Source organism: Rhincodon typus, chromosome 6 (assembly GCF_021869965.1).
Source record: "Rhincodon typus isolate 14 chromosome 6, sRhiTyp1.1, whole genome shotgun sequence".
NCBI lineage: Eukaryota > Metazoa > Chordata > Chondrichthyes > Orectolobiformes > Rhincodontidae > Rhincodon > Rhincodon typus.
Window position 1 is genome coordinate 40,184,575 of NC_063337.1, and position 20,017 is coordinate 40,204,591.

At 40.0% G+C, this 20,017-nt stretch overlaps 1 protein-coding gene across 1 annotated transcript; it reads left to right on the top strand.

Moving 5' to 3' along the window:
• Positions 1-1,944: 1,944 nt before the first annotated feature.
• On the top strand, positions 1,945-20,011 carry LOC109912400 (probable ribonuclease ZC3H12C; the record flags this gene model as incomplete). Its single annotated transcript, XM_020511825.2, has 5 exons — positions 1,945-2,693; positions 4,208-4,347; positions 10,587-10,821; positions 16,866-16,972; positions 18,978-20,011. Coding segments are annotated over exons 1-5 (2,202 nt in total), but the record flags the coding sequence as incomplete, so codon positions are not given.
• Between the last annotated feature and the right edge of the window lie 6 nt (positions 20,012-20,017).

Sequence of the window (20,017 nt, forward strand, 5' to 3'; positions counted from 1 at the left end):
ATCCTAAATTAATCTAGTCCCATTTGCTAGCATTTGGCCCATATCTCCCTAAACCCTTCCTATTCATGTACCCATCCAGATGCCTTTTAAATGTTGTGATTGTACCAGCCTCCATCACTTTCTCCGGCGGCTCATTCTATACACATATCACCCTCTGTGTGAAAAAGTTCCCCCTTAGGTCGCTTTTAAATCTTTCCCCTCTCACCTTTTAAACCTATGCCCTCTAGTTTTGGACTCCCTTACCCTGGGGAAAAGACCTTGGCTATTCACCATATCTATCCCTTTCATGATTTTATGAACCTGTACAAGGTCACTCCTCAGCCTCTGACTCTCCAGGGAAAATAGCCTCAGTCTATTCAGCCTCTCCCTCGAGCTCAAATCCTCCAGTCCCGGCAATGCCCTTGTAAATCTTTTCTGCACCCTTTCAAGTTTATCAACATCTTTCCTATAGCAGGGAGACCAGAAGTGCGTGTTGTATTCCAAAACTTTGCAACCACAGTTGCTACTGGATACACTGTGGTTTGATTGATTTTACTTGGTTACACACTAAATTCATTTAGCTGTCTTTGGGGAAAATATGCCTTTGTATTTCAGATATAATCTCTTGTTATGAAACTTATTTTAAATATTGCGAAATATATAACCATGTCACAAAACTGGCAAATTCTTGATGGCCTTTGAATTAGCACCAGTGACTTCAGTTTCAAGCTGATTCTTTTATGGTCTTAAGGTTGCTTGCTAATAGAATCTGATATGTCATTTTAAATTGAAGTATAAAAACTGCTTGGATCTCTTGTGGTGCATTGATAGTGTTCCTGCTTCTGGGCCAGGCATTGTGGGTTCAAGTCCTGCCTTCTCCAGACATGTACAAGAATATGCCTGGAATAGGTTAATGTAGAAAACATCTCCAAACTGCGAAGGAGATCCAAAACAGAAACCTCTGCAGTGGTGTTGTACCTGCAACATAAATTGACTGTGGCCTAGAAATTATTTATTCACTAAATAAGCAAAAATACTTTCTGACTGACAGCTATAATTTAAATTACTGGTTTGTTTATGAGCAACCTCAAAAGGATTGTCATTACAATGTCAGTTGATGACAATTGAAGTTCCAGTACACTATATTTAGTTTAATTGTGTGATGAGTGAATTAATAAATTTGAAATTCTGTTAGTTTCCTAACGTGTAAACAACCATAGGTTTTTCCCTTACTTGATGTTTATTGAAGCAAAACATCCTCTTGCTCTGAACTGAACACCTGCAGTACTTGTACAGCTCCTGTAATTGCGCTGGTATATGCTAGCACATAAAAGCATTTCCTTTTTTTCGTCATCTGCTTATTTGCATCGTGCTATTGCATAGTAGTTAGGCATCATTTGCACTGGGAATGCAGAGGTCAGGATTTTCTGGACGGGGCCAGGAATAAGCATGTTGTCTTAATTCACTCCATGACATGCCATTGTATTGAAGTAGGAGACTGTTCATTTTGATAAGCAGTGACAGTGTTGATACCAAAAGCAGCAACAAAAAAAAGACTAATCTCAACAAAGAGATAAATGCACTGTGTTGTGTGGCTCTTCTAATTGCAGCTCCTGTAGGTGTATAATTTGCTTCAACATTAAAGATGTGCCCACCAGTGGGGAAATGTGTCTGAATCCCCAGAGTGATACAGGAATACCTACTATGTAACAAGTTGTTCACTGCCATGCAGTGCAAATCTCCGGACTAAAACATTCATTGAAAAGGCCAGGATCCGGCAAAAGTGATATATAACTCTACACTTCTTGCATCAGGGTACATAATGCAATGAAAGAAATGAAATAACTGTTGGAGAAAACTGTTCTTAATTTGTCTAATTTAAATGATTTGATTAGCTTTACATTTGCATCAGGGAATGAACAAACCATTTTGTAATTCTTTCTATTTCCCACTGTTTAGAAACACAGCCTGTTACATATCCAAACATGCAAAACTTCAGGATTGACAACATATACAAGCAACAAGTTCATGGGTTTGAATGATCATTCTGTGCATGAGAACAACATTGTTCTGGGACTTGTACATCTCAATGTGGAAAGCACTGACAAACCGCTACACGTGGTAACATCTTGGTCAATGGTGGAAAATATAGCAATGGATAAAGGATACTCTACTAAAGAGAATGCTATGGAGTGGATGATGCAAAACTCAGACAACTTGGATTCAGACAGTGAATTGGAGCAATTGGGGATTGCCATGTTAGGGGCTGGTCCTTTAAATAAAGCTTACCAACAGCTTTGTAGATCCCCAGGCTTAGAATCAAATCTACTAAAATGCAATGTGATTCTACAGGATTTCAAACTAGATGGTGAAACAAAACCAAAACAAGATTTAAGATCAACTGATGATGATAAAGACTACAAAACCAAAATGGAGTTTGCACTGAAACTTGGATATTCAGAAGAGCAGGTACAGCTTGTCCTGAATAAATTAGGAACAGACGCTCTTCCTAATGATATCCTAGGTGAACTTGTTAAACTGGGGAATAAACTTGATTCTGATACTTCCTGTGGCACAAGTAACCCTGCAATTTTGACTCCACGTGATACAATTTCAACAGATTCTCAAAGATCTGACTCTCCTGTGGAAGAATTGGTGGATGATGGTGATAATCTAAAGCCTGTGGTAATTGATGGTAGTAATGTGGCAATGAGGTGAGTGAAAAAATTATATGCTTCTCCTTGCTTACTAGACTTTGGTGGCTGTACCATAGGATATTGAATTGCTAATCAGAACCATTGGTTTAAAGTAAGGCTTCTTACAAGGGATGATGGTACAGTAGAAGAGGGAAGCACAGCATTCTGCTACCAACAAAAAAACTATTTTGAGCCATTTCACAAGTGACAACGTGAATAATTACCTTAGCCCATTTAACTAGGCTTCTCATGTCTAAAGCTTAGAAGATAGATACATGAAAATTATTATTTGAATCCTGACCATAACTAACTACACCTGCAATATTTGTCTCTAACTGCCACATATGAAAATTATTAGTTTCACAGATGGATGATTTTGAATCAGCTTATAACTGTGCAATTCTAGTTTCCACAAAATTTTGATTTTAGTTTTGCAGTCTTGTGAACTCTGCTGTTGATGCACACGAAGGATGCATTTCATTGTGCAGCATGCTTTTTTTTTCTGAGCTGTCAATAATTAACACAGTTAGCCCTTGCTGTATGTAAAAAAAAAAACAAAAAAAGTTTGAATTTGAGAGGCTATTAGTGTATTAGAATTTTTTTGAAAAGCTTCTGGGTTTTTTTCCTAATTTGTCAAAGTGTACTTAAGTGCAATCAGATTCTACAGGATTTTAAAATAGATGCTGAAAGCCAAAGGAAGATTTAAGACCGACTGACGAAGGCAGAGTACCAAACCCAAATTGAATTTTTGCTGAAATTATTATATTCAGAACAGCTATTATTTACCTATTGGTAATTGTCTGTCTTTACAGGTCTGAGGGTTTTTTTCTAATCTTAGATTTGGAGGGAGGAAAATAAACTTTAATAAAGACTGTAAAAGCAGCAAAGGTTGCACAACCCTTGTCAGCAGGTTTGATGACAAAGTCAGGGTTACACCTGAGTGTTGGATGGAAGTGGTTGAGGGGAATAGAGAAATTAAGGCAGCTGATGTCTTGCTGACAAGGGCATAGGAAGCCAGATGATAGGGGTCCAGGTTGAGGAAGAGTATTGGAGATATGTTCACTCCACACTCCCTTTCACATTTTAATGTTTCATTTAACTTTGACAATGTGTTTTTAGCAATGGGAAGTGAAATTCATCAAACAAATCATCTGGAATTGTTGCTAGATTCCAAGCTCTTTCAAATGTTTGATGCACAGTAGTGATACTGTTTAAATGCAATGGCTTGGCTTTTAACTGAAATAACAATGGATTTAGAGAGGATTTCTGAAGAAGGGTCCCGACCCGAAATGTCAGTTTCCCTGTTCCTCTGATGCTGCCCGGCCTGCTGTAAAGTCCATTACGAAACTTGTTGCTTTTATCTGTGCTTTATTTTCTATGTTTACGTTTGAGTATATAAAGATGCTTTTCGACCTAATAATTTAATTCACTTTTTCTAGTACTACCTCTAATTTGCTGATTTTTATTTTCCATAACTGGGGAAAAAAATGCTATTAAATATCGGGGTTTAAGATTCATTTTTTTTTTTGCAGTCATGGTAACAAGGAAGTGTTTTCTTGTCGAGGCATAAAGTTAGCAGTGGACTGGTTTTTGGAAAGGAGCCATAAGGATATCACTGTGTTTGTGCCTGCCTGGAGGAAGGAACAGTCAAGGCCTGATGCCCTCATCACAGGTAACCTATTTTAATTAGTCAATTTGTTTAAAATAGTGAATAAGAAATGCTAGTAACATTGCTGTTGATGGATTAGCGGTACACAAGAAAGCCTTACATATTAAAAACTCCACCCATAAAGTAGCAGCTTATTTTCTTTGTATATTATATCAGTTGGCTCAGTAGTTTTTCTTGCTTTTGCAATTTTTTTAGTTCAATACTGAACCAAAGAATTGCAATGCCCATGCAGGTATGAGAGTATTAAAAGCACTTCCAAACTGCATTCCTTTTTTAAAAACAGACACTGGAAGTTAAAATGGCTGCTGTGAGGTCGACTGAATTTTGCAGCTGCGAGCGTGTTCAAGCTTCTAGAAATTTCATATCTGTACTTGTCAAGGTTTATTCCAAAGCACAGTGACAATAAGCCTCAAGTTTCTCTGTCTCAGGCTCTACCTGGGTATAAATGAGGGCTGGTAAATCTGGTTACCCACAGTGAAATTCTAAAGACACCTATCTATCATATCGGTTGTTTTTTGACTTTATGATTGAAATTGCACTGTTACTGTGAAAGGTTATCAATTATCTTGCACTATGCATCAGTGGCAATTCATGATGCGATCGAAGCTGAAGTAATTTGGATATCCCCTTTATAACAAACCTCAGACTGCTTCAAAGCAGTCTCCAAATGAACATCAACAACATCACAACTGCAGAGAAAAGGCTGTGCTGTCTGGCCTTTTCAAGAACTGAGGCTTGCAGGCTTTTTAAAAATAAAATCTCCTTGAACCCATTTAAATGATTTTTGACTTTGCTTGCAAAGAAATGTGGACCTTCAGTAACAAGAACTACCGGGGTCTGTCCACAGCAGTTGATGAATAGATTTTACATGAAAAGAACCCAACAAAGCCACCCAGATTCTAACCTCAACCATCTGAATTTAGCTGCACTTTAAACTCAGAGTGAGGAAAGCTCTCCCCTCTATTGGACAGTCGGCGAGCTAACATCAGTATGATCACAACAGCAGAGAAAAGGCTGTGTTATTTGGCCACCTGAAGAATTGTGAGAGATCGTGAGCATGTCCGGAAAAATCCCGAGTTTGCCAGCAAAGGTATTGGATCTCAAGTTACCAGCAACTGCTGAACGGGAACCTTACAATATATCTAAATTCTGACCTTAGCCATCTGAACTTCAGTTCCAGAGAGGGAAGGCTCTGTCCTTCACTTGAATCTTAAAGACATGTGAATTGTTAACTATTCTGTTTCATTTTAACGTTTGATGGCAATTCACTCCGTTCTTTAGTTGTATCTTTCTCTGGTTGTGCATTGTGCATTTGAATACCGGCAGATTATTGTTGAGTGAGTGAGTGACTACAAGACATAGGAACAGAAATTAGGCCATTCAGCCCATCAAGTCTGCTCCACCATTCAATATGGCTGATAAGTTCCTAAACCCCATTCTCCCGTTTTCTCCCCATAACCCCTGATCCCCTTGATAATCAAGAACCTATCTATCTCAGTCTTAAATGTACTCAATGACCTGGCCTCCACAGCCTTCTGTGGCAGTTAATTCCATAGATTCACCACTCACTGGCTGAAGAAATTTCTCCTTATCTCTGCTGTAAGAGGCCTTCCCTTTACTCTAAGGCTGTGCCCTAGTCTCTCCTACAAATGAAAACATCTTCCCAACATCCACTCTGTCCAGGCCATTCAGTATCTCTAAGTTTCAATTAGATCCCCCCCTCATCCTTCTAAACTCCAATGAGTAAAGTCCCAGAGTCCTCAAATGTTCCTCATATGTTAAGCTTTTCATTCCTGGGACCGTTCTCGTGAACCTCTGAACCCGCTCCAGGGCCAGTACATCCTTCCTGAGATATGGGGCCCAAAACTGCACACAATACTCCAAATGTTGCCTGACCGGAGCCTTTTAAAGCCTCAGTAGTACATCCCTGCTTTTATATTCAAGTCCTGCCAAAATAAATGCCAACATTGCATTTGCCTTCCTGACTACTGACTCAACCTGCAAGTTTACCTCGAGAGAATCCTGGACTAGAACTCCCAAGTCTCTTTGCACTTCAGACTTCTGAATTTTCTCCTCACTTAAAAAGTAGTCCATGCCTCCTCTTCTTACCAAAGTGCATGTCCTCACACTTTCCCACGTTATACTCCATCTGCCACTTCTTTGCCCACTCTCCTACCCAGTCCAAATCCTTCTGCAGCCTCCCCACCTTCTCCATACTACCTGTCCCTCTACCTATCTTTGTATCATCTGCAAACTTAGCCAGAATGCCCTCAGTTTCTTCATCTAGATCATTAACGTACAAAGTGAAAAGTTGTGGCCCCAACACTGACCCTTGCGGAACACCACTTGTCACCGGCTGCCATCCTGAGAAAGACCATTTTATCCCCATTTTCTTCTTTCTGCCAGACAGTCAATCTTCTATCCATGCTAGCACCTTGCCTCTAACACCATGGGCCTTTATCTTACTCAAGTTAATACTTCTCTAAATCTGAAAGGCTGTTTCTTAATTTAATGACACACTGGTGGTTTGGAAGCACACATCAGCCTCAGCAAAATTTATGCTGCACTGATTACAGACAGATAGAGAGGAGAATTGGTGATTTCAGTCTCGATCTCTGGCTGTAACAGTATGCTAATTCTTCCAATTTAAGGAATGTTATTTTCTGTGTCTGAGTCCTTTTAACTTTAGAGCACACAAGAAATCTCCTGAATATAACTGCCAGCTGCAGTTTATATTCTTTCCATGCCCTTGATGCTTCCAAATTAGATACACGTAATTTGTCTTGTCAGTCTGTTACCCCATACAGAACAATTGCTTAGGTTTGTAAATTGACCTGCACCCAATTTCTTTTAATTTCATTTTAATTTCATTTTTGAATATTTGGACATTATTCACCTTTGATTAACTACCAAAATGCACTTTGCTTTGATTGCAAGTAACCAAACACTGGAGAAGGGTTTTGATTAGGGACCTTAAAACTCCATTACAAATTTTCTACAAGATAATTCTGCAACCATTTTGCCATAATAACAAAATAAACGTTCTACAGTGCTCAGTCTCTCATCTTCATATTAACACGAGAAATGCTAATCTTCAATGCTCAAAAGGATGATAAACTGTTAAATTGTCTGAGTAGTAAAGAACAATATACAATGTAGTGTTTTGTTATGGAATCATTGCAAGTTTAAAAGCAGAAAATATTAAACTCTGAAGTCTGAATATATTTAGGGTCAATGATGTTTCATTACAGCGCTACTTAATTTCTCAAGTTACTACAAACTAAACTCAATGTTAATCAATAATGTTTTTCACTTCTATTTGTGGACAGAAGCCTTGGCTGATCTTTTGAAAATGAAATTCAGCTTGCAAACATTTTTCCTTAAGAACCGAGGAAATGGGAGCAGTTGTATGCTGACTTTTTTTTTGTACCACATAGCCATACAGCACAGAAACAGATACTTCGGTCCAACCAGTCCATGCAGACCATAATCCCAAATTAAATTAGTCCCGTCTGCCTGCTTCCGGCTAATATCCCTCCAAATCTTTCTATTCATATACTTATCCAAATGTCTTATGAACACTGTAATTGTACCCACACCCACCACCTCTTTAGGAAGTTCATTCCACACGTGAACCACTCTTGTGTTTTAAAAAAAAGAATTACCCCTTTTTAAAATCTTTCTCCTCTCCCTAGTCTTGAAAACCCTGATCCTAGGGAAAAGACAGCTTCCATTAAATCTATCTATACTCCTCATTTATTTTATAAACTTCTTTCAGGTCAACCTCTTATGCACCAATGAAAAAAGTTCTAGCTTATCCACCCTTTCTTTATAACTCAAACCTTCCATACCTGGCAACATCCTGGTAAATCTCTTCTGAACCCCCTCCAGCTTAATAATCTTCCCCTCCTCCCTCCTCCCTCCTCCCTCCTCCCTCCTCCTCCTCCTCCTCCAAAGATCTCCCTAACCTTTAAATGCCCTGGTATCCAAGTCCCATTAAGCTCTGCCTTAATGTGAGTTGTGGCTCCGTTCTGAACCATGAAGCTCCAAGTTCAGGTTTTACTTCAGAGCTTGAGCACAAAGATCAAAGTAGTTAGTTAAGTACTTTGGGAGTACTGCACTTTTGGAGTCGCTGTCTTTTTTAAATGAGATTTTAAACCAGCACCTATCTGCCTGCTCAGGGTTTCTGAGAAGATCAAGGGAATTGTCCATTTTGGCCTCGTCAAATACACTGCATGCTCTCTGTCTCTGTCTCTGCCCAACCCAACCTTATCCACCCTATTAGTTACGGCCATAAAGACTCCATTTGCAAACAGTAAATTCACTGTGTGCCTAGTCCTATTTTTCAGGTGCCCAGTAGCCATGAACCTAATAACAAACTCTTTTTTTTGTTTTCAAATACTGATGTCATACTAAATGGCCTGTAGTTGTCAGTCTGCTTCCCTCCTTTCTTGAATATAAGGATCTTCCCTATCCGTGGCTAATCTAGGGAATTCCGTAAGATTAAAACTAATATAACCATTATCTCCAAAGCACAGAATTTTACAGTGCAGAAGAGGCCCTTTGGCCCATCAAGTTTGTACCATTAAAAATATACAACAACCTAAACTTATCCTACTTTGCTGCACTAGGCCCATAGCCTTGAATGTATGACACTTCCAAGTACTCTGCCAAATACTTTTTTTAAAGGTTGCGAGGTTTCCTGCTTCAACTACCCACCTACACCATGCATTCCACACCCTTACCACCTTGTGGGTGAAAATGATGTTTCTCTCATCCCCTCTGAACCTCCTGCCTTTCACTGTTTAAAATTTCCTCTTGTTTACTGACCCTTCAACCGAGAGGGACAATTGTTTTCTAACCCACTCTGTCCATGCCCCTCCATCTCATATATCTCTGTCAACCACACCGCCTTCCCTTTAGCATGCTGTGCTCCAAAGAAAACCAACAAACCCAGGCTTATCCAGTCTGTCTTCCTAGCTGAAGTTCTCCATCCCAGGCAACCTCCTAGTGAACCTCCTTTGCACACCATCCAGTGCAATCTCATCCTATAATTTGGCAACCAGAAAAGTGCACAGTACTTCAGTTGTGGCCTAACTAAAGTTCTGTACAACTCCAATGTGACCTCTCTACTCGTGTAATCTATGCCACAGCTGATAATGGCAAATATCCCATATGCCACCTTGACTACCCTATTAATCTGTCCAGACACCTTCAGGGATCTGTGGACAAGCACCCCAAAAGCCACCTGTTGCTCTGAGCTTCCTAGCGTCTTGCCATTCGTTGAGTACTCCCTTGTCTTGTTTCTTCTTCCAAAATGCATTGCCTCTCCCTTATCAGGGTTAAATTCTCCATTGAACTGCCTATCTGACCATTCCATGTATATTCTCCTATAACCTAACATCTTCCTTCTCACTGTCAACCACCAGGCCAAACTTATCATCCTTGCGACCTCCTAATTTGCACCATTTATGAATATCACAAACAATAAGGGACCAAACACTGATCCTGTCGTACACCACTGCACTCGGACTCCAGTCACACAAACTGTCTTCTATCACCATCCTCTGAATCCTATTATTAAGCCAACCTTGGGTCCACCTTGCCAAGTTACCCTGGACTGCATGAACTTTCGCCTTCTTTATCAGTTTCCCCAGTTGAAGTCTGCATAAGCTATATCAACTGCCCTAGCGTCATCCAAACACTTGGTCACCGCCTCAGTAAAGTCCACCCAATCTGTTAGGCATGACCTCCCTCTGACAGAGTCATGCTCACTATCCTTGATCAAACCTTGCCTCTCTAAATGGAGATTAATTTTCCCCTTCGCTGTTTTCTCCCATAGTTTCCCTCCCACTGAGACTGACTGATCTATAGTTCCCTGATCTATCTCTACCACCCTTCTTGTAAAATGGAACCATGTAGCCCTGTTGTAAATTAATTTGTACCACAGTTGGAACACTTCTTCCACAGGGTTCTTATTCTTTTAAGTGAACGTATTTGGTGTTGAAAATTGACTTAAGTTCCTGCCTTTTCCTCTTTCACCCCCAAAACAAACTACAATTCCATTCTTTGAGCACGTATTTAATTGTATTTAACAGTTCAAAAGAATGCTGGTTGAAGTCTGCTACTGTAAACCTAGGAAACTAAATGATCTCATGGCAATCAAAATCCTAAATTACGCCTCAAAGCTAGAAATCAGTGATGTAATGATTCAGTAAATGCAAAATGTTTTATTTTCACAGATCAAGAAATCCTGCGCAAGTTGGAAAAGGATAAAATTCTAGTCTTCACACCATCCCGGCGGGTACAAGGGCGAAGAGTGGTTTGCTATGATGATCGCTTCATAGTGAAATTGGCTTATGAATCCGATGGCATCATTGTGTCAAATGATAACTACAGGGATTTGCAAAATGAAAAGCCAGAATGGAAAAAATTCATAGATGAAAGATTGCTTATGTATTCTTTTGTTAATGACAAGTGAGTATTCACATCAAAGACTGGTATTGAGAAGCAGGTTATAATTTATGGGGCACTGGTACTGGGAATATTTGAGTTATACTATTGGAATAGACTCAACTGAATCATACTGGGATCACTATTGTAGCAAATAATGCCACCAGGGAAGTAGAGAGCTTTAGAAGGATATCATATTGGAGAAGATTGATTTAAATTAAAGGGAAATGGCAATGCAGAAGATCAAGATAACAATCATGATAGTGATAATCAGATTATGGTAAGCAGCAACTGCAAACTTAGTGTGTCAGCAGATAGGACTGTTTACAGAAAGCTGAATTATGTGCCGCGCATTTGAATACCCACAGCATTCACCCGAAAACGGATAAATTATCAGTTCAAATAGAAATTCACATGATGTGTAAGCCACCTTTCTGTATTGGCTACAAAGAAACCAAACCTAGACCTGAATATCCAAGGGTATGAGATGCAGGAAGGACAGGAAACAGGCATGACATAGTGAGGTAGTTCTGATGACTTCTCCATTAGTACTGTAGTGACGGATTACTTTAGTTCTAAATTTCAAGATGTAGAATCAGTTTGACTAAATAAGATGCATCAAGGGGCAGAAAACTTCTAGTAAATGTCATTCATAGAACGAACAGCAGTGATAATAAACCACTGGTTGAATCAGGAAATTAGGTCTGTGTAACAAGATTACGATGATAATTAGTATCCATTTTATGGAGGATGAATTCTTGGAATGATTACAAAATGGTTTTCTAGAGAAGTAATAATGAAGAACCCAATTTAGGGAATGCACTATTTTTTAGATCTAGCATTGTGCTGTGAGAAGGAACAACTTGACCTTTCAATAAACGAGATTGGGGGAAATATTGGCCATACTATAATAGCATTGTACATACTTCTCTGATTCAGTTAGATCTTTCAAACTCGAGGCTGAATCTCCACCTTTTTTTGATTTAAGTTGGAGTTCCATGAGTTTTTTGGATTGGTCACTGCTGTGAAGCCTAACAAGATTTGTCACTGTTGTCAAACTCACCATATCACCATATCCTGTCCCTGTGGCACCCGTCATGTCTGATTTCTGTCCCCATCCTACCATGCAACCTTCCCAGAATAACTCACCACTCAGCAGATATCCGCTAAAAGACTAGCATTACTTGCACCCATGCCATCCTTTAAAAGGCCTGAATCAGGATGAGGATAGGCATTCTGCAGGTGCCATGCTTATTGATGGACAGAATCTGAAGATATTGGGAAGAGAAAGATGATGTCGCGAATTTCTGACAAGGACTGGAGGTCATGATGGAGGGAGTCATACAAAAGAAAGGAATCATTTTCCCAAATCCAGCAGTTCTGTAGGAAAATGAATGACCTTGTCTGCTGTGCCAGGATGCCATGCTCTTTTCTCCCTGCATCTTCATACATCTGTGGTGAGACCTTGCTGCATCATCTGGAAGCAAGAGGAATAAGGTGTATAAAGGGCAATGGATGCTGCTGATATTGTGGATTCTCCTCCAATATCCCTACTTTTTTTTTGGCCTCTGAGGCTGTGAAAGTGTTGGTGTGAATGAGTTGATCAGCGATGTCTGGGACAGGGAGGTGCAACGCAAACACTGCATTAGCTTGGTTAAGGATTAGGCACCACATAGCTCTGTGTTCTGTACAGTAATGGTTTTATGTGCAATGTTCTTTCTCTTTTAAAAGCCGTAATATCTTGGAGTGCTGTGGCCCCTTGCCTCAAAAGTCGAATCACCTACAGCTGTGAATTCACAATAGTCACAACCATTCTCTTCCCCTTTTGTGCACTTTCAGTTTCCAGCATGATAGGTCAAACTCTTCAGCCAGTCCCAACGTTTCGGTGTGCCCCCAAAATGTCCAAACCCCTTCCTGATTTACTTTTAGTGTTAGCCCTGTAGACTTTATACCTCCTCAGGTCCCCAACCAACCTGGAATATGAGGTGATAGGACCAAATATGGTCCTACCTTGCACTACCCTGCCCAACCCCAACCCACCCGCCAAACCTTAAGCCAAGGTGCTCCTGACAGAGGGCAAACCTCCTCCCACATGACTTCCTTGTCCTTCATGCTTTACTGTATCTTCCCCCACCCTCTTATGAACACTTGCCCCCCCCACCTTCACATCTGTTTTCATCCAGCAGCTGGAAATCTTGAACAACTTTTGCAATACTTTCTCTCGTGATAGCACCTCCCCAGCCACCACCTTCATCTTCCCTTTTTTCCCTCCACTCATTCCCCTTGGTTTCTGCAGAGAGGGCCTACAGACTGACTGTGGCCCACTTCCTTGAGCAGCCAAATTAGACAGCACTGGACTTAGGTATCATTTCATCTGCCCAGCTACATTAGCCCTACCACCAGATTGGCCACAATGAAGCCACATAGCTGATCATGACACACTCTCGGATTGCAGAGGCACTGACCCCTTCACCAAAATCACCTTGCCTAGATGCTTAATTATGGCCTATCCCCTAAATTGGTGGAGGAGGCTGCCTTTGCCTTGCTGTACCCATGCCTTCATGACCTTGAGACTTTGAGACATGCCTGCCTGTATGCTGCACATATGAGATTGATGCAGCATGTTGCCTTTCAGCAAGATGCATGCTCCCTTAACTGAGCTCTGCTGACCAGCAAGGCAAGCTTCTGGGCTGTGTGACTACATTAACTGGCGAGGCAAGGTAAGGCATGGATGCTGTGAGCATGCAGGTAAGCGCTAAATGGACAAGCCCTAGGAGAGTGAGTGAGTAGCCTTGAGATGCAGCCTGGTCCATTCTATGAGCTAGGTCTTTGTCCATGTATGCACAATATCCTTGCAGCAGTCTTTCACGCTGTTTGTTGGTGCTTCCTTCAATGCAAGTCTGTGCTTCCAGAGTGCACTGCCAATGTATTAGGAGTTGGCGTGATGGTCCCATGGGGTCAGCATGTGCCAATGTGCATAGACGAGGTGTACTTGCAACTGGTCCCCATGCATCATGCTTTGTGATGTAGGTTGGTTGCATGTAGCACCAGAAGTCCTTCAGAGCAAGTTGCAAGCTGAATTTGCCAGGAACCTGCTATAGTTTCCATGTTGCATTTTCACGATGTCTAGCTAATTTGGTGAATTTGGTAATGTATGTAGCTGAATGTTAATGAGCTAAGTTAGTTTGTTTACAAGATGTTTAACAGACAATAATTCCCCTTAATTGGCAACTCACTGTCACCTAGCAGGAAATTAATCACGCCACTTGTCAAAAGCATAGCAGATGGATTGAGATGCTCTCAATGTGAAGATGGACATTGTTGGTCTTGACCTCCGATTCTGCCATGAATCTTGTTCCCATTGCTCTGACCTGTATAAGACCTTCTGTTTCTTGGAGTCGTGTGTAAACCAAAACAAAAATCAGGGGCAAATTGGATACGGTAAAATAGGAGATCTGTGTTAAAAGGAATTATTATAGTCAGACAATAGCTACCATTGTCTAAGATAAAAATATATTCCTTTAATACACAACTCTGCAAGATAAATGTTCCAACTGTAGCTTGGATCTAAGAGAAGCCTATAAAGTTGCCAAAAAAATGATTGGGATTAATATAGAATTATGCAAAGGAAGACCAAAAAAAAATTTTAAAAGGCAGAATATTAGAGTAAATGAATGGGAAGCATAAAAATATTAAAAACTTCTGTAGTATGTAAAAAGGAAAAGATTAGCAAAAATAAATGAGTCCATTACAAGCAAAACAAAAGAATTTATAATGGGGGGCATAAGAAAATGGTGGAGAAATTAAACCAATACATTGTGTTTGTTTCCCAGAGGAATATATCAAAAAGTTCCAGAAATAATGGAGAGTCTAAGCACTAGAATAAATGAGGAACTGCTGGATATTAATACTAGTTTGTTTTTTTTTTTAAAAAGTGCTACAGAAGTCTCTGAACAGAAGGTCGGCACCCCAGCGTGTTGAAAGAGATGATTATTGAGATTGGTGGTCATATTGGAAAATTTCATTCGACTCTGAAAGGTTTTTGCAAATTGAAAGGTGGCAAAAATAGCCCAATTACTTATGAAAGGGGAGAGAAAGAAAATTGGGAACTACCAACCCTTCTAGCCTAAAGTTAGTCACCAGAAACATGCTACAATTACAATAAGGGATGTGAAAAGGAAAGCACATTTGCCAAGCTTGTTGGAGTTTAAGAATTTAACAAGCGAAATAGATAAAGAGGAAACCTATTGGTCCATTTTTGACTATTTAGATTTTCAGAAGGCTTTTGATGAAATCCCACACAAGGTGGGTAAATTAAAACTAGAGCACATGGGAATGTAGGAATACATTGGCATGGATTAATAACTGGTTAATGGACAGAAAACAATATCAAAACAAGGGTCGCTTTCAGGTTGGAAGGCTGATTTATTGGGGTACCACAAACATCAGTGCTTGTGGTCCCAGCTATTCACAATCTATATCAATGACTTAGATGTGGGAATTAAATGTAACTGTTCCAGGTTTTCAGATGACGTAAGTAGCTGGGTGTGGGAGTTGAGAAGAATGCCAAGACACTAAAGAGAATTTTGGAGAGACTAAATCAGTGGTCAGAATTTGCAGATGGAATATGATCTGGAGAAAGCTGAGGTCAAAAGCAGAAGTATAGAGCATCTCTTCAATGGAAGGAGGCTGGAATCTCAAAGGGAATTTTGTCCTTGATGTTTGTCAGCCATTTCTTTGTTCCCTGTTATAGTTCCCTTGCTTCTGACTCTGAAATCTACATTTGTCTTTACAAAGTTGTTTTTTTTTCTCTTCATAACTAGAGAAAATTTTGGTTAGTTTTTATGTTCCCCACAAGCTTATTCTCATACAGTATTGCTCCTTTCTTAATCAATCCCTTTGTCTTCCTTTACTGCATTCTAAACTGCTCCCACTCCTCAGATCGGTTTTATTTTCTGGCCAATTTGTATACTTCTTCCTTCGATCTAATACTATCTGAAATTTCCTTTAAGCCATGGTTTGGCCACCTTTCCTATTTTACTTCTGTGGCAAACAGGAATGAATTGTTGTTACAGTTCACCTATACACTCTTTTTAAATGTTTGCCACTGCCTTTCCAACACTGGGAAACTTTTTTACTTAAAGGGACAATCTATCATATCCAACTGTTGCCTCGTGCCATCATAATTTTCTCTATTTAGATCCAGACCCTAGTCTGAGAAACAGCTACGTCACTCCCCATCTTAATGAGGAATTTCACCATTATTATGGTTGCTCATCCCCAAGGGGCTTTGCACAATTGTGTTACCAGTTATTCCTTATTTTCCCTATCTAAGCTGCCCATATTCCCCTCGAAACATTGCACATCTCAGTCAAATTCCCCCTTGGGCTTCGTTGCTCTGAGGAAAATAACCCCAGCCAACCTAGTCTTCCTAGCTAAATTGCTCCAGCCCAAGCAACCTCCTGGCGAATCTCTTCTACACTCTCAGTAGTGCAATCACATCCTTTCCGTAGTGTGGCAACCAGAACTGCGCACACCACTCCAGCTGTGGCCTAACTGATGTCATGTACAACTCCATCATAGCCTCCTTGCTGTTCTATTCAGCGCCTTGATTTTAAAGAAATGGACAAAGATCCCATATGCCTTAACCACCTTCTCTAGTCCTGCTGCATTAAAGAATCTATGGACATGTACACCAGGATCCCTCTTATCCTCTGTTCATCCTTGTACCAAAATGCAAACTTCTTTTATAGGGATTGATAGGGTAGATGCAGGAAGAATGTTTGCCTTGGCTGAGTGGTCTGGAACTGGGTTTGGAGGGGTGGGAAGCTTTCAGAATTCTGATCCAGAGGGTTGTGAGGTGCACTCATTTGACTATGTTCAAGATTACAATTGATGGATTTCTACACAGTAAAACATCAAGGGTTGCAAGGAAGAACATCAGCCACAATCTCACTGAATGTTGGAATGGGTTTGTTAGTAGAGGTCCAAATTATTACTGAGTGGTTAGTAGTAATATAATATAATTTTGTGTAGATAGTACTCACATGCTTTCGATTTAATTTCAGATTCATGCCACCTGATGACCCTTTGGGTCGCCACGGACCCAGCTTGGATAACTTTCTGAGGAAGCGGCCGGTTGTACCAGAACATAAGAAGCAGCCATGTCCATATGGTAAATTGATGTTCAGATATACATTTGTGCTATGTCAGAATTTCACAATGACATTTGGGTAGTATTCTCCAAGGAGAGTGGTGAAACCTTTTCATAATGAAAAATCAACAGGATAGCATGTACTTGTAGTTTGGCTACTGCCCAAAAACATGTAGAAACAAAAAGTACGCTTTGAATTGATGAGCCTTGACTGTAAAGAGAATTATACGTCTCTTCACATCTTCAAGTAAGGGGACCAAAATGGTTGAGTATTCCGGGTCTCGCCTATGCCTGTACAGTTCCAGCAACACTTAGCTACTTTTACACTCTTTCTTCAGCGATTAAATGTCAAAACTCCATTTGCCTTCCTTATTACCTGCTGTACCAACATAATATGTGATTAATGCACGAGGGCACCCAGTTCTCTCCGCACAGAAACACTGAAATTTCTCCTTCTTTTAGATAAAAGTTCCCTTTCTATTCCTCTGACCAAAATGAAAAACTGCTCACTTAGCCATGCTACATGTCACCTGGCCAAGTTTTGGCCTATTCATCTAACCTATCCATCTCCATTTGTAAATCTTATTTCTTCATTGCAACTCACCTACTTATTTTAGTGTCATTTGGCTATAGTAATTTCTATCCGTGTATTCAAGTCATTAATACAGATGATGTATAGTTGGAGCCTGAGGACCAAACCCTGTGGCACCCCACTAGTTACGTCTTGCCAACCAAAAGCAGACCAATTTATCACGGCTCTCTACTTTTTGTTGGTTAGCCAATCCTCTGTCCAAGTTAATTAAACTAACCTTGGCTGATCTTTTTAATATTAACTTTTTGTTTTTTAACTTATCAAATGCCTTCTGAAAATCCAAATATATAACATTTACAGGACCCCATTATCCGCCTTGTCCCATCCTCAAAGAACTCTAGCAAGTTAGTCAAACATAATTTACCCTTCATAAAACCATATTGTCTCTAACGGATTGCTTTTTGACTTTCTAAATATCCTATTATTGCTTCCTGAATAATGGATTCAAATAATTTCCTGTTGACACATTAATTTAACAGGTCTGTAGTACTGAGTACTTTTCCCCTAGTGGTGACTGTTCTAAAAGCCTTCCTTTCTATAACCTCTGTTTTGCAATTGGAATGGTACTAGTGTCCTTCATTATGAAAACTGATGCAAAATATTGATTTAGTGACTCCACCATTTGTGTTCCCCACTATTGACTCCCCAGTTTCATCCTCCAAGGGACCAGCATTTAATTTAGCTACTTTCTTTCCTTTCAAAAACTTGTAGAAGCTTTTGCTATCTGTTTTTAGATTTTGTGGCAGTTTTGTTTCATAATTTACCTTTGCTCTTTTTTATAAAATTTTTAGTAACCCATTCTCCTTTTAGAAGTTTCCTGGTCTTCCAAAGGGCCACCACCTCTGCAATATGGTATGCCTTAGTTTTTGTTCTTGGCCTTCCTTGCTTAGCCATGGATGCCTTTTCTTAATGCCCTGCAACCCCCCCCCCCCTTTTTTTTTTAATGTACAATCTGCCTCCCTTTCTGGAATATATTTTAGTTGGGAGCAATTAAGTAACTCCTTCATGGAGGACACTTAAATGTACAGTGACCACCAAATTTTCCAGTACTGGAATGTAGAATAATTTATACCTGCCACAATTATACCTTTTTCACATTTGTGTATATGTCCTTCTACACTGATGACATGTAATGCATTGCAAATTAGGATCCCCTCAGATAAATATTATCACAAAATAGAGAAAACCAAAATTGACAATTGGACCACTGCAGAAGAGTGATCAGGTGTGGATCTAATTCTCAGTCAAATAATTGATGCTGAACTGTATGTTATCACGTGAATAGTTTGAGTATTTTTTATGTATTGGAACTCTTATTTGTAATTGTCTGACTAGCCCACAAATGCATTCAAGTTTAACTCCTGGATTTTAATAACTAAGTAGCATGTTTGTTTGGCAGCATTTATTTAAAATCCACTTTCGTGTTTTCAACAGGAAAAAAGTGCACTTATGGCCACAAATGTAAATACTACCACCCAGAACGAGGTACACAGCCTCAACGTTCTGTGGCTGATGAACTTCGTGCTAGTGCAAAGAACTCAATAATGAAAACCACTAATGAAGGAGGTTTGGTGAAGAGCAACAGTGTTCCAACTAGTACCAAGACTGAGGGTATGTTTGATGGCAAATGTACAGCTCCCAAAAGACAGTCTGACCCAAGTATACAAACCCCTCTTTATAACGAGGTTGAAGAAAAACTCAGCAATAAAACCAGATTGGAAACCAGGTCTGTGCCTTCTCTTGTTAGTGCATCAAATCCGTCAGCCGCAAAGGTCCAAGGTTGTGCAGTATCAGGTTCTGGAATGCACCTTTTGACGCAAGATCCAGGGGTGCCAGCACAGTACTCGACAATTCTGGTGAACAATAGCCATGGAACACACACTTCCTATAATCAGCATCCAAAATGTGACTCTCCTGTTGATGGAGGATATTATTCTATGATGAATCCATATCATAATCTTGGTGTATCTGGTACACACAGCCCTGATCAATTTTCTGTAGATAAAGAATACAGACTAAACCACGTAGGTTCTGACTGTAGTAGTGAAGGTAGTATCAGCTGTGGTAGCAGCGATTCGTACGTTGGCTATAATGAACGAGCCTACCCAAGTTCTCCAGTTACAGTGCTTGAAGAAAATCTTAAATGTCACCAATATCATAATCGACATCAGCCCTTTCTTCATAGTTATCATGATCCTGTAACAAGAGTACAAAGTTATGGACAAGAAGAGCAAAAACCACTGCACAAAACTTCAGCTTCTTGTATGGCACCACATTTCCAACACCCAGTAATTGGAGCCCGCTCGAGTTGTCCAAGTGAATACTGTCCTGTACCCCTCAGTGGCCAGCATCCACAAAACATGCACATGGGAAGAGCTCTAGGAACTACAAGAATTGAAAGTTTTTCAGATTCACGTTTGTATGAAAACCTGCCAGTGAGACAAAGAAAACCTTACATGGGTCAGGAAACATTT